This window comes from Electrophorus electricus, chromosome 6 (genome assembly GCF_013358815.1).
Source record: "Electrophorus electricus isolate fEleEle1 chromosome 6, fEleEle1.pri, whole genome shotgun sequence".
Classification (NCBI taxonomy): domain Eukaryota; kingdom Metazoa; phylum Chordata; class Actinopteri; order Gymnotiformes; family Gymnotidae; genus Electrophorus; species Electrophorus electricus.
This window is the reverse complement of record NC_049540.1, coordinates 19,392,974-19,406,514: the sequence shown is the minus strand read 5'-3', so window position 1 is coordinate 19,406,514 and position 13,541 is coordinate 19,392,974. Positions and strand designations below refer to the sequence as shown.

General features: G+C 39.7%; 2 protein-coding genes across 5 annotated transcripts; one reads left to right on the top strand and one right to left on the bottom strand.

Annotated features, from left to right (window-relative positions):
• The first annotated feature begins 600 nt into the window (after window positions 1-600).
• il12bb (interleukin 12B, b) lies at window positions 601-3,789 on the top strand. Its single transcript, XM_027000153.2, has 9 exons — window positions 601-633; window positions 825-909; window positions 1,187-1,459; window positions 1,586-1,688; window positions 1,798-1,967; window positions 2,893-3,053; window positions 3,266-3,384; window positions 3,561-3,604; window positions 3,718-3,789. Exons 1-8 carry the CDS (start codon window positions 625-627, stop codon window positions 3,574-3,576), a joined length of 936 nt encoding a protein of 311 aa, XP_026855954.2. The 5' UTR covers window positions 601-624; the 3' UTR covers window positions 3,577-3,604; window positions 3,718-3,789.
• Window positions 3,790-4,518: 729 nt separating this feature from the next.
• On the bottom strand, window positions 4,519-13,357 carry ublcp1 (ubiquitin-like domain containing CTD phosphatase 1). 4 transcript variants are annotated; one of them, XR_003409987.2, is made up of 12 exons: window positions 13,235-13,317; window positions 12,366-12,531; window positions 12,039-12,130; window positions 11,503-11,588; window positions 11,279-11,394; window positions 10,518-10,616; window positions 10,286-10,323; window positions 9,979-10,077; window positions 7,172-7,288; window positions 6,909-7,036; window positions 5,767-6,681; window positions 4,519-5,414 (listed from the first exon to the last, which is right to left on the bottom strand). XR_003409987.2 is itself a non-coding variant. In XM_027000156.2 (12 exons), exons 3-12 carry the CDS (start codon window positions 12,517-12,519, stop codon window positions 6,654-6,656), a joined length of 957 nt encoding a protein of 318 aa, XP_026855957.1. In that variant the 5' UTR covers window positions 12,520-12,531; window positions 12,702-12,845; window positions 13,280-13,334; the 3' UTR covers window positions 4,519-6,653. The 4 variants fall into 4 exon arrangements, 3 of the variants coding, with proteins under 3 accessions (XP_026855957.1, XP_026855956.1, XP_026855955.1); XM_027000156.2 differs by adding an exon at window positions 12,702-12,845 and having other exon boundaries at window positions 4,519-6,681; window positions 13,280-13,334; XM_027000155.2 differs by having other exon boundaries at window positions 4,519-6,681; window positions 13,280-13,357.
• Window positions 13,358-13,541: the final 184 nt, after the last annotated feature.

The following is a 13,541-nucleotide window of genomic DNA, read 5'->3' as shown; positions in this document are numbered from 1 at the left end:
GGTGTCTCGAGTGTGTGTGTGTGTGTGTGTGTGTGTGTGTGTGTGTGTGTGTGTGGGAGAGGCCCAGTTCTACTTTTTTTGGTCATGAAGTTCTCATGTCCGCAGTATCTTACTTCCCCCTAGAGCGGGCTTTATATCATTCAGGTTAGAATATCTGTGCCTGTTTAAAAAAAGAGCAAAAATGTAGAAATACTGAATAAACAGCGGCCGTGCCACACTCAAACATGCCAGAAGTACACATGACAGACACCCCCCTGGCCAAAAGCCATGTTTAAGGTGACTTAAGGTGGCCTTTATGAGATCTGGCAATGAGTGACAAACCTGTCCAACTGCCAGTGCCAGCTAATTATGTTGTTTGTGTGTGTGTGTGTGTGTGTGTGTGTGTGTGTGTGTGTGTGTGTGTGTGTGTGTGTGTGTGTGTGTGTGTGTGTAAAAAAAAAATTCCAGACTGAGATGGAGTCTGACACAGTTCAGATATCTTTGTTGATGATATAACAGTTCCCCCTTTGTATTGTCCTGCACTGGGAATTTTCTCTTCTCCCTCACCTACTATAAATGCTTGTCAATTAAGTTGTTCTCAGTTGATTTGTGTTTGTACAGTTAAGAGAGAAACACTGAGATAAGATGGAGATGGTAGGTTTGTCAGACAAGTTTCTTTTCATTTATTTAAATGTAAATTAGTGAATCTACTCTGTATTCCACTGGATATATTTTATTTACCACTTTATTAATGTTAGAATTTCTAATTGGGCTTTGGTGAACTGCACATGTGTGTTTGGTTTTGTATAGAGACTGATAATTTTACTTTCTCCTTTGTCATTTAGATGAATTTGATTTTCCTCTTTGCTTTGCATCTCACGCTTCTTCATATGGGAGAGAGCCATTCACTTCGGGTTATCAAGCCAAATGGTGACTGTTATCTTTTTCATCTACTTTTGTAGATTTGTTTTCTTAAATGCATTATGATTTGGTGTATTCACTTTAAATTGAAAAGAAACTTTACATTTGACATAGTTATTATTATAATATATATTCAACACAACTGTTACTAGGTGCATGTATTAGCAATTGAATAAGCACAATTCCATAGTGTCTATTCAGTCTGGGCTATTTAACAGTGCTTTTAGCAGGGGTGGCCACCTTATGACATTGCTGTTGGGCTCATGACCGGACTCAACTGTTGCAGTTGTTGCTTTGGACATGGATGGAGACCCTATGACACAAATGACCTCAGTTTCATTACAATGTGGGGACGAGTTTAAAGATGTGGAGATTCACTGGCAGAAGAATGAACAAATGATTCTCAGTAAGGGTAACAGCATAAACGTCAATATCCAGGCGATGCTGGGGGGAAACTTCACCTGTCACGGTCTATCTGGAGAAGTTTTAAACCATACATTGGTGTTGGTTAATCCAGTCAATTTTGAGAAGGCTATTCTGAAACAGAACCAAGACAAAGGTAAGTAGAGGGATGAGGTTCATTTTTGCCACTATCTGGCAAAAAACTCCAGCATATTAAGTTAATGTGAAATACTTGACTGAAGCTTGATGAAACTTGATAAAGCACCTCTGTTTTTATACCTAGAATTTATTACCTGTCTAGCAAGAAACTACAATGGCCTATTTCACTGTTCTTGGAAATGGAGTCCTATAAGGAATGGAGTTGTAGTGTTCTTCAAGGCTTTCCGGTAAGGGCAAGATAAAAGTCGTTCATTTGGGATCGACAAATTAGCAGGAATTCCATTCTGTGTTCAATTCTGTTTGATTCGGTTTACTAAGAAGCTAGACTTTCCACAGGAACTCGAGCCACATCAACTGTTCGCTGGACCCTGACAATGCCGGGCTCACCTGCGAGGAGGAGAAGTGTTCATACTCTGAGGAGGTGACTCGCATCAACCTCACCTTGGTGGTCCGAAACCAGTATCGTTTGGAGGAGCACCAAAGGACTTTCTTCATCCATGACATTGGTAAGGGCTTGAAGTGCCATCTCCTGGTGATGTTAGGTTACATCCATAGAGCTGAATGAAAAAAAGTGAAAAAGATTTGCCTTTTTTCCCATTGAGTTATCACAGATCAGAATTCAAATGCACTAAAACAATTGGATTTACTTATTAATTTATAGCCAACAATTTCCAAGCAGATAAAACATCGTGCATAGTATGGAAGATTATCTTAGACAATAAAATAGAAAGTTTAGTTGTATAAGCATTCAGTCTAGTTCTAATATAGCAAAAGGCTAATTTTGTTGAGTTAGAAATGAACAAGTGCTGTTTAAAATTACACCTTGAACTGTAGCCATAAATTCAGTAGTTGTTATGCTTAATGTTTGTGTTCTGGTTTCAAAATACCATCCCCATTGCTGTGGAGATATCATTGACAGGATCTGAAAAGCCTAGTGGGAATAATATGGTAAAAGAAACAACTGAATAATTGTCTAGCTCTTTGCAAGAAAAGAGAATCAAACAGTGAGATTCACTTTTCAGCATTGCAAAAGCCACTTTACAAAAACTGTGCATAATTGGCATGGAAACAAAGAAGTATGTCTAGTTTACCATACAAGCCTGACCTAAATCCAGGATATCTCTGTCCAGGGAGCCCTGCATTGCAAGTTGGTGGAGATATTCCAAAAGACACAGCTGTTACTTTATACATAAAGCTTAAAAAGCTTACCTGTGACAACCCTGGGAAGAGAAAAACTTACACCCAATCCTCATATACATTAGTATATGCATTGTTAGTTAATTAATTTTGTCACAGTCTAGTATTCTATTACCAAGAGGCAACAGAATGAATTATTCTTGAGTTTTGCAAATTACATATTGACATATGGAAGAACATTCAACAGGCTCAGGGCTGTTGAGTACATAGACTGACGCTATCTTGATCCTGCAGTCAAGCCAGAAAAAGTCAGCATCACAAAGGCTGAGAACAATGAGTTCCATTGGGGAACCCCCAAAACCTGGAATATGCCGTGCTCTTACTACCCACTCCAGTATGAGGTGAAAGTCATCAAACCGCACAAGGGCTGTGATGATACAGCAACTCCTGTCGAGGTAAAGCTATACTGTAACCATAGTCTTTTCACCTTTGCAACAAAACCTTTAATAATTCAATATAGATGCTTTGATGTGATTTAAGTAAAATCTGGCATTAACCAATAAGTAAAAAAAAAAAAGTGTGAAAAACCAACTATGAATAAATTAATAGAAACATATTATTGCTTTGCAGTTACTTGGTATATTAAAAGGATTGTGTCTATTTTTAGAATGAATATATCAATGAAACACATTATAAGGTGAGCGATAGAAGGAGAAGCTATACTTTCTGTGTGCGTGCCCAGGATCCCTTCACTAATCAAGTTTGGAGTGACTGGAACCAGCAAAGGTGAGTCTAAGTGATTTTAATAGACCTCATCTATGCCACCACTGACAGTGTTTGCTATTGTTCATATGTAACAGTTTGAACTGTTCTTTGGTTTTACCATGTCAATGGATTTTGCATTTATACCTCATATACTAGTCACTGACTAGTTTTTTTTACTGGGTTTTTTTTAAATTCAGTGTATCCTTCACATAATAGGGTCTCCAAGAACAAGTAAAAAATGGTAAGTGTCACTATTAATGTCAACTCCATGTTTCTACAAACTTGTTCAGTTTGTTGTAATGCTATGGGATGCTTGGGGCCATTTTATTGTCATTTGTTTCTTGTCATATACAGGTCCTGGAGAGCATTCAGCACTGTATCTGACAAATACTTCTGCCAGTTTCTCTTCTGATGAGCCTGTCCAGCGATGCACTGATTGGTTATTGAATGTATTACTTTATTTATTAGGTACACCTACTCTACATCTGTAGCAAATAGGTTGCCATATATTTTAGTTAATTGTTAAGTAGCAATTTACCACTGTTAGCTATGCTACAAAATCAGTAAACTGACTGTACCTGAGTCCTGTACCTTGTGTATATTTTTTCAGTTTTTACTATCCTCTGGTTATACTGACTACACAAATACATATTAAATCAGCATAAACATGTATATATGCATTTCTATATCTATACACAAAATATGCAGGTATCCACCTGCCTTTTAAACAGACACACTGAAAGAGGCCATTGGTAATATGCACAAGTATCCACAAAACAAGTTACTTTCAGTTAGTTTCAGATTACACTGAAATGACCAGAAAAGAACTGTAAAAGCTATTTAGCACAGGTCTTTTTTTTTTTTTTTTAATATCAAACAGAATGGAGTGTACATTAACATGAATTTAAAATTTTAATTTATTGCACACACAAGCATGTTCCACGAAGAAAAATGAGTTAATTAGTTAAGAATTCTGACCACATGGTTTGAAGCTTATGTAAAGGATTGCTCTGCCTGCCAAATGATGCTCCTGTTACATCCACGTTACATCCAGCAATGCTAAACAATCAGACGGAGGAAACCCCCAAGACTGTACATTTAGCAAACATAAGTTGCAAAGCATGCTTGAATATGCTTCAATGAAGGAAATGTTGCTTTAAAGAAAGAACTGCTTTATTGTGCTTAATCAGAAACAGTAAAGACAAACATCTTGATATCTGTAACAATAAACTGTAATGTGCATGACATCTTATAAAATCATTTCTTTTTTGATTACACTTGGGTTGTATCCATAAATTTGGTGGTCACATCTGGATTCTTGTTCAAATGAAAGGGGCTCAGGCCAAGACAGGACTTGAGGTAACTAAACAGACTTTAATATTAAGAAAACAAAACAAACCCCAGACAACAACTCAATCCCATGGCAAAGTTTAAGTGTTACACAGGTATAAAAAAGCCAGTCCTCAAAAAAGCTTGTTCTTCACTTTATTTGCTTGCATTTATCAAGTTTAAGCTGGCAGTAAACATACAACTAACAAACACTCAAAACAAAAGTAACACTACAAAGTCATTAGCTATGTCAATAAATATCTTACTCTTCTTAATCTTAAAAAAATATTTATGTAAACCTTTAGCCGCTTCCTGTCCTGTATTTAATGTCTTTGTAGAACCACTTCATACACTTATTCTCACTGCTGCGTTATATTGGTTAGACCTCTCCTTTTTGGAACATGGCACATCTGCTCATGACAGTCGTGTGGGGGTGGAGTGAAATCACAAGGAATTACTGTAAAGACAAAGCCTGAAAGATGTTCTTTTGAAAACAAACAATGAACAAAAACAGGAACCCATTAACAGTAAGGATTTTTTTTGTGATCAGTGTGAGCAATGTTAGCAAGTGTGACCAAAAGCCCCTGCATATCCTCGTATTGCTTGGATCCTGCCAGACATCCTCCGTGATGACTGGATCTGTTTTGAGAGGTTCAGTGAGGCTCTGTGGGAGACTTCTTTACAAGGCTCCAGGGAGAATTTATAGGGCAAACCTGCATGACCTAGAACAAAGCACCACAACCTTTACTTCAACAACATCCCTGCAGATGCTGTCAGAGCACTTCATTAAGGTGCCATTCAGTATTACACAACAGAGGCAGCATTCAGTACACTAAGGTTCTGGCAAAAGTTTTATTTATTCTCATTACAGTATTTTTTAAATGCACCTACCTTGTGCCTACAATCACTGGCCTCATCATCAGTTACATCAATGTCATAGGTGACCATTATAAGTGTACAGCTACACAATGCAAGTCATCTGCTTCCATGCTCGACTTGCCAGCCACACTCTATCCAGTTTGCTACCGAGTTATGTTTCTGATCACAGCACCAGATTATATGTGGGTGACATACATGATTGTGGGTGTTGCCCACATCATCAGGCACAGCAGTGTTGTTCGAGTTCAAGTCTGCATCAATGTCACCCAGTGTCATTCAGCCAAACAGCGGCTCTGTAATCAGAAACTGACCATGGATTAATTGGAAAATGCCAAACAGTTGCTCTATACACCTACAGGCATTTCTAATTAATAAATGACTGCAAACTGAACTGTTGACCACAATGAGGGACACGGTCTGAATGTGCGTGGTTGCCAAAAAAAGAAATCTGACACTCAAAACAGACCTAATCAATCAAATGTTTAGTGAACCGAACCCAAGCTGGCCCTAAAACAATGCACAGCTCTGTGGCTCAAACACATATAGGACAACAAAGAGGATATGGTAAAGGCCATGTGCTATAATTGAGAAGGGGGCTAAGGATTACTGCCACAACTCACCAAACAAAGGGTGACTTGAACTGACAGAGCAGAAATCTACAGCAGCGTAAGTCCATGGGAACACAGGCGAGTGATCTATTGCCTCGTCTGTGAGGAGGGTTTAACCAAGCAGCACAGATGCAGCAGGAATTGTATGCTAATTCTTGCACGTGTACCTTTGTTCCCTCAAGCCACCAGGTGTCCCGGCGGCCTCAGTACCATGATGCGTCGTCCTGAGGCTCAGCAAGGTGGGGAGAGAGGGAGGGGGTGTTTGTGGGGGCTTATACTAGCTACACATGGTGCTGTTATTTGCTAAAACAAAACGTTCACATATAACTGAAAGGTCTCTTTCTTCCCTGGTGGAACAGGAGGAGATGAGAGAAGCTGGCCTGGGGGCAGGGAGGTGTCTGGACAGGGCACATGGGTGTTCAGCACCACCTGCTCTTGAGGAAGGGTCAGCGCTCCAGCTGTGCAGTTGGGACTTCACTGACTTGGTTTCTTTGAGAGGTACCTGTGGGTCAAGGGGCAACTCATCACCACCGCTAGCACAATGGCTCAGTCTTAACAATGTCACAGCATAAACTCAATATAACTACAGGTTTCAGTCTCCTGCTAAAGCATGGCAATTGATCTTCTTCTGCTTCCTTGTACCCATATCTTTAAACTGATGAGTCAAGAATGTTAGCTAAATATTTATCTATAGGGTCAGAATGCAGTCAGATTGTCTGGTGTACATACCTTTCCCAGTGTTTGTGATTAAGTTCTGAGAAGTCATCTAGTTTGGCAATCTCTTTTAGGTAATGAGAGAGTTTCAGTAGCTCCTTGTCTTTCTCCCGGTTTAAATGGGCCTTCATAAACGGCCTAATCTACAGAAAGAGAGGTGAGAACATGAGGTTTGAAAGCCCAGTAAAGTTTTCATATAAAAAAAAGTGTAGTGCAGTAAGCATTTACAATATAGCTTGTGGATATAGTAAAGTCCATTCCAGTTAGCATCCTCATACCTTGAGTCCATTTTGTGGGTTCATTAGAAAATTCCTTCCAATGTCATCAAACATGATGGTGTTCTTCCTGTTGTAAAACTCACTGTACTTTCCCCATATTACTCCAAGTGGCTTCACCTGAGAAGACAACGCAAGTGTCGATCAGCCACTGGTCTTTCAGAAATGGACAACTATAATGCTGTTATAACTAGAAATGCACCAATTTATGATTATTTAACATTACGACAGGCCGATTCTGATTTTGGCCGATTACGATTTTCTTTCTAAGAATTACAAATAACAGCATGCAGAAATGACAACACTTATTAGCAAACCTTTTCTTTTTACAAACCTCCAAATAAAATAAAAATCAACATCCAAATGAAAACAAGTGCACCAGGTAATCCAAACGAAAAATCAAGGCACCTTTATGTTGATGTCAACAGAAAGACCTAATGCAGTCACTGTGCTATTCATGTGTGGCTGTTTGTGCCACTATCACCCTCGTGTGGTGAACAAGTGTAAATGTGACCTGCACAGAATGGGTTTAAGAGACAGATCTGTTGGTCATCAACGGATGACCGATCACGCTGAAAACCTATCGATTCCGGTCACCGGCAGACTGATCGGTGCATCTCTAGTTATAACCCCACTTGCATTACTGCACAATCTTACTGCATGCCACATGCTGAAATTAGTGTTATAGTCTAAGAGCTCTCCGTTCATGAAACAAACACACACAGCTTGGGGGGGGCTAGAGACCACTCAAATTTTTTTCTTAAAATCAGCATCTCCACATGTACAGCAGCCATTCCATTCACGTGTTTGTTGAATGCCTTCACAGACATCCCTCATTCTACTTGATGAAATGCTGAATAGGTGATCACCTTAAACGAGCAACAGTATAAAAACCACTTCTGCTGTCATCACTATTCTCTTGTTACAGAATCAGATGGATGGGAAAAGCAGTGCTAGGACTACCCAAAAAGTAAGTGTAGTCAAAATACAGCTACAGACCAAGCCAAGTGTGGAAAAGAAAGGTTCTTAATGAGGAAAAGAAGGGTTCAAATGTAGCTTTACTGGCAGAGGGATAAAGTGAGTGTCAGGTTGCTTCTATCTTGAAAATTTCAAAAATTAGGGTTCATAAGAAGCAGCAAACACATGGGACAACAACAGCTACAGACTGGCAGAAGTCGAAAATGACTCTACTGACCGTAATGATAACCACCTCATTCAAATGTCACTTAACTGTAAGATGATGTCAAGTGACCTACAAAAAGAATGGCATGCAGCAATTGGGGTGAATTGCACAGTGAGGACGGTTCGAAACAGGCTTCTGGAGGCAGGGCTGAAGTCGTGCAAAGCCAGAAAATATCCCTTCATCAATGAGAAGCAAAGAAGAGTCAGACTGAAGTTTGCGAAAGACCATAAGAATTAGAACGTAGAGGACTGGAGTAAGGCCATCTTCTCTGATGAGTGCAATTTTCAGCTTTGTCCAACACCTGGTCGTGCAATGGTAAGACGGATACCTGGTGAGATCTATAAGCCAGTGTGTCTCACACCCACTGTGAAATTTGTTGCAGGATCGGTGATGATCTGGGGGTGTTTCGGCAAAGCTGGAATCGGGCAGATTTGTCTTTGTTAAGAACGCATGAACCAAGCCACTTACAAAACTGTATTGGAAGAAAACTTGCTTCCGTCTGCTCTGACAATGTTCCCCAACTCTGATGGGGACAATGTTCCTAAACTCTCCTTTTTCAGAAGAACAATGCTCCATGTCACAGCCAGGTCAATCAAAGTGTGGATGAGGGACCACCAGATCAAGACCCTATCATGGCCAGTCCAATCTCCAGACCTGAACCCCATTGAAAATCTCTGGTATGTGATCAAGAGGAAGCTGGATGGTCACAAGCCATCAAACAAAGCCGAGCTCCTGGAATTTCTGTTCCAGGAGTGGCGTAAAGTTACCCAACAGCAATGTGAAAGACTGGTGTAAAGCATGCCAAGACACATGAAAGCTGTGATTAAAAATCAGGGTTATTCCACCAGATATTGATTTCTTGACTCATCCTAAGTTGAAATATTAGTACTGTGTTGTTTATAAATGAATATGAGCTTGTTTTCTTTGCATTATTTGTGGTCTGAAATTTCTGTAACTTTTGTTATTTTGACCATTAGTCATTTTCATTAAAAAACATGATACAATATTTTTATCTGGAATTTGGAAGAAATGTTGCCAGTAGTTTATAGAATAAAACAAAACTGCTCAGCCTGGTCAAACACATACCCATCAATTGTAAAACTAGAGAAACTGATAATTTTGGAATTCCTGGAACTGTTTAAACTCCTTTTTGGATTTTACCAGCTCTAAGTGAAAAAGTACCACTTGATATACCCAAATACCACAAACAAAAGCTGTTCAAAAGAAAGAAACCAAAAGAACAAAAACAACAACAACCACAATAAAGTTTGGTTGGCATTATTGTAATCATTCTCATATAAAAAAGTTGTCCTATCAGCATGTGACTTATTTACATCTTTTTCTTCAATAGTAAATATGCCCAGGACTGAAAAGCAACGACGTATCATTTTCAGCTTTGGTCTGATCCAAGGGAAAAGAACTACAAATATAAACAAACCCTTCATTATGAAAAGTTAAGTTTCAAGCAGAAAATGTTCACTCTAAGGTTTTCACTAAATGGAAGTTTTTTCTGACTGCATTTTCAATTTAATGGTTTAAATGCTGCAGCACAATTATTTGCCATTTTTTTGGATTTTGTTTTTGGTTGGAGAGGCATGTCATGTTTGGATATGGTGAGATGCATCACCTCCACTACCCCCCGCTTGGGGGTGTGCACTGTGATCATAGCCCCACTGTCCAGCATGAAAGTGACCTTGTAGTTGGGGTTGTCGGTCACACCTAGCTCCTAAAGCGCGCGCGCACACACACACACACACGGAGAACTAATGAGAGATGTTGCAAAGACCAGTTAAAAGCTCAAACTAAAGTTGAATTTACAAACATTTTGTCTGATAAAACTAGTTTAATTAAAACAGAAGTTGCTGTAGCAAACAGCCTGAGCAGCAGAGATTCAAAAACGACACTAGCATTCAGGAACAGCTCCCCGTACATACTTTCATTTTGGCTTCAATCCACTTCATGCTTGTTGCAGCTGAAACGAACCAAAGAGAGTGTGATTAAAGGATCTGCTATGGTCCAACAGAAATATCACAAGTCCAGAATGAAAGCTCCAGCAAATCGTGCTTAGGTACTGGAGGTGCTGCTGCTTAGGAGTGCCGTCTTCCTGTTACAAGGGTCAGAATAGAATGGTCACGCGGGGGCATGTGCGTCAGGCTGGGCACTCACACCAGATGACAATGTCATAGTTCTCGTACGCCGAGGTCAGGAAGTCGTGGAGGAAGGGCCTCATGAGCTCCTGCCCCGATTCTGCACAAGACTTGTGATCTAAGACAGAATCCAAAATTTACATAATAGCATCAGTAATAATAATATTAATAATAAAAAACCCCAACAACATTATTTTAGTGCTAAAGAAACTGACTTATACTAGCCACATATATTTATTAATATATCAATACATCATTGCAGTGTTTCTTATTGATAAATGTGGCACATAGCAACAGATGTATCAGACTGTAGGTGTACATTTAGAGAATATAGTCCATTTGTTGCTATGCAGTTTACATTACCTATCCCCAATCAATGGTCAATGAAGGACCACAGAAGCATGGTTGGCTAGATATTATTTAATGGCAGACCATTCTCAACCTAGCAGTGAGACTGATATGTATAAAGATTCCAGCAACCGTGTTCAACACATACCAGCGCAACACCAAGAGTCATGCAAGTGTCAGTGTTGCGTTGAGAATTGTGGTGAGGCCTGAGGTCACAAACTGACCGGTGATAAGGGATTCAAACTGTGGGGTGATACACATATTAGACATGCCCACATGAGATAGGTGCACTTAATAAAATGGCTAGTCAGTTATGGTACAAGATGTACAAGGTGTACAAGTGAGTGATGAGTGTAAACTAACAGAACAACCACCTAAAGAGTCACATTATCTGTTAGCTTAACTAGCTTGGCTTGGTTTTTTCAGTCTTACCAAATAATGTGTAATCAACATCCAGCACAAGTAATCTTTTCCCTTCTCTTGGTGGGTTTAACTCCTCCACCTTGTACTCTTTGACACGGCGAGCTATTTTAGCCAGATTCTCCTCTCTGGAAAAAACCCCCAGAACATTTTAGTGGACAAGAATAGGTTGATATGTTTAGAATGTCAATGCAAAAAAAAAATTCAGGTGATAAGTTTTGAGTGTAGATGACGACCTGTTTTCGACTTCGATCACCTCCTCTTCGATGTCAAAGTCATTGACAACATCATCGCTTTCAGGAGGTGGTGCCAAAACATCTTCCTTCAGGAGAACAATACAATTGAAGAGATGAATGTAAGGGCTGGGAAGTTTAATGTCTTGACAGAAGGCCATTGGTGACAATGCTACCATTAGTTTCTACTGAAACCACATCATGGCCTATACTTTGGATCAGATTCAAAGATCTCAGCCAACGCCTTTGTTTTGCGTGTATTCATGCGTGAAGTAACTGATGTGTCCCATTTTTAATTGTGGCATGTTTATCATTTACATGGTTCTCCCTTTTATTGGAGCCATATCACAAATCTATGACATATACTGATTATGATATTATTTCTATAGATAAGCAATGAATGTCTAATTATATATTTGATGTATTGTTGAGCAACTCTATAAAGCTGTGTGTGTTTTAAGAATGCTTATGGCATGGCCTGAGTAGTAGCTCTTGGCACTGCCTTTGGGCGTCATATTGTACAAGGCCTGCAAACGTACCAGGCTTTCCTCTCTGCTGCCCATCATCATGATCTTGGTGTTTGGCTTAAGCTTCAAGATGCCCAGTTTTGTATCATCATCTGCCGGTTTACCTGCAAGCAGTGAGAAAACCCCATCAACTCACCATTCTTAGAAATAACAGTATTGTCAGCAAACAGGCACTTAATTATACATCATGCATCAGTGCCAAGGCATTTTGAGTAGTACACATCATCAAGATATAGAGTTGAAATGAGGTGACCCTTACGAGCATTGTATGCGTTTTCCAGTCTGGAATTTCAGACATTGTGCTGCTCTCATTGCAAATAGGAGAAAAGTTGCTGTTACCTTTCACTTTCAGCCCCAGCAGCTTCTGGCGTTCAGGGAGAACACCTGTCAGAGATTTGATGGACTGCTTCAGGTCCATCACAGTGTCCTCCTCAGATAAGGAACTAATAGTGTACTCTTGACCACCCCATTTGATTATTACAGAGACAGACATGCTGGTGCAAATCTGTGAAATTCAGACACTTTCATTATACATTCAGTAATTCAGATCATCAGTTTGCGAGTAGTTTTACAGAGGTCACTCATTACAGTGGCTCACTGACTAAAAACCCTGGTTTAAGATTGGAGCCAAGTGTGAAATGGTTTGCATATAACGTTAAAAGAGTTCAAAACAACCTTTTGCAGGATGATGGATCACCTTAGGTGTATAAAACAAAGCCCCAAATGCTTTCAGTAGGGTGGACACCCAGAACGGATGCTAGCTAACTAGCTAGATATGTCACAAATAGCCACCGAGTCACATATATATTGGGAACATATCTGAAATATACACACAACAGAACAGCATTTGACTGGTTAAAGTATAGCAGAATCCTCCGGAGACTTGTAATACAATTTTGCATCAGTGCACTACCTAAATAAGCAACTAGCTAGTGCACTGCATTAAGATACCAGTATGCGCGGGCGCGCTCGGTTAGCAAGCTAGCTGGCTGGCTGGCTTCTTGAATGTAGCTAACTAGAAGATGGACGTAGAAATTAGGACACATTTTGTCGTTAACATACCCCAAAGCTAGCTAGTTAACAAGAACGGTCCCCGCTGTACAATACCCATCGCCAGCCATCTATTCCTATGAGGATAAATTAAATCAAGCGAGCCACATCGTACGGTGTAAATGCACCGACTTGATATGAAACCTGCTCTGTCTCACCTGAGCGCTTGTAAGGACAATAACCATAAGAGACTCTGCACTTACATCAGTTCCAGCTCTTTCTATGTTCTACAGATTTCATGCACCATGAGTCTCTCCCTCATTTCTCGGGTTATTTGCGATATGAATCCATATCGCCCCCTCCTGGGCCGGAGAGTCATGCTTTTGCTGTTGTTGCTATTAATTTTTCTTCGTTTGATTTTCTTATTTTGTTGATATTTATTGATCTTTTATGTCAATTATTATGAAAAAATGTAATTGTACATTTTCATTAAAGTTTTACAATCCTAAAGCAAATCCGAGCCCT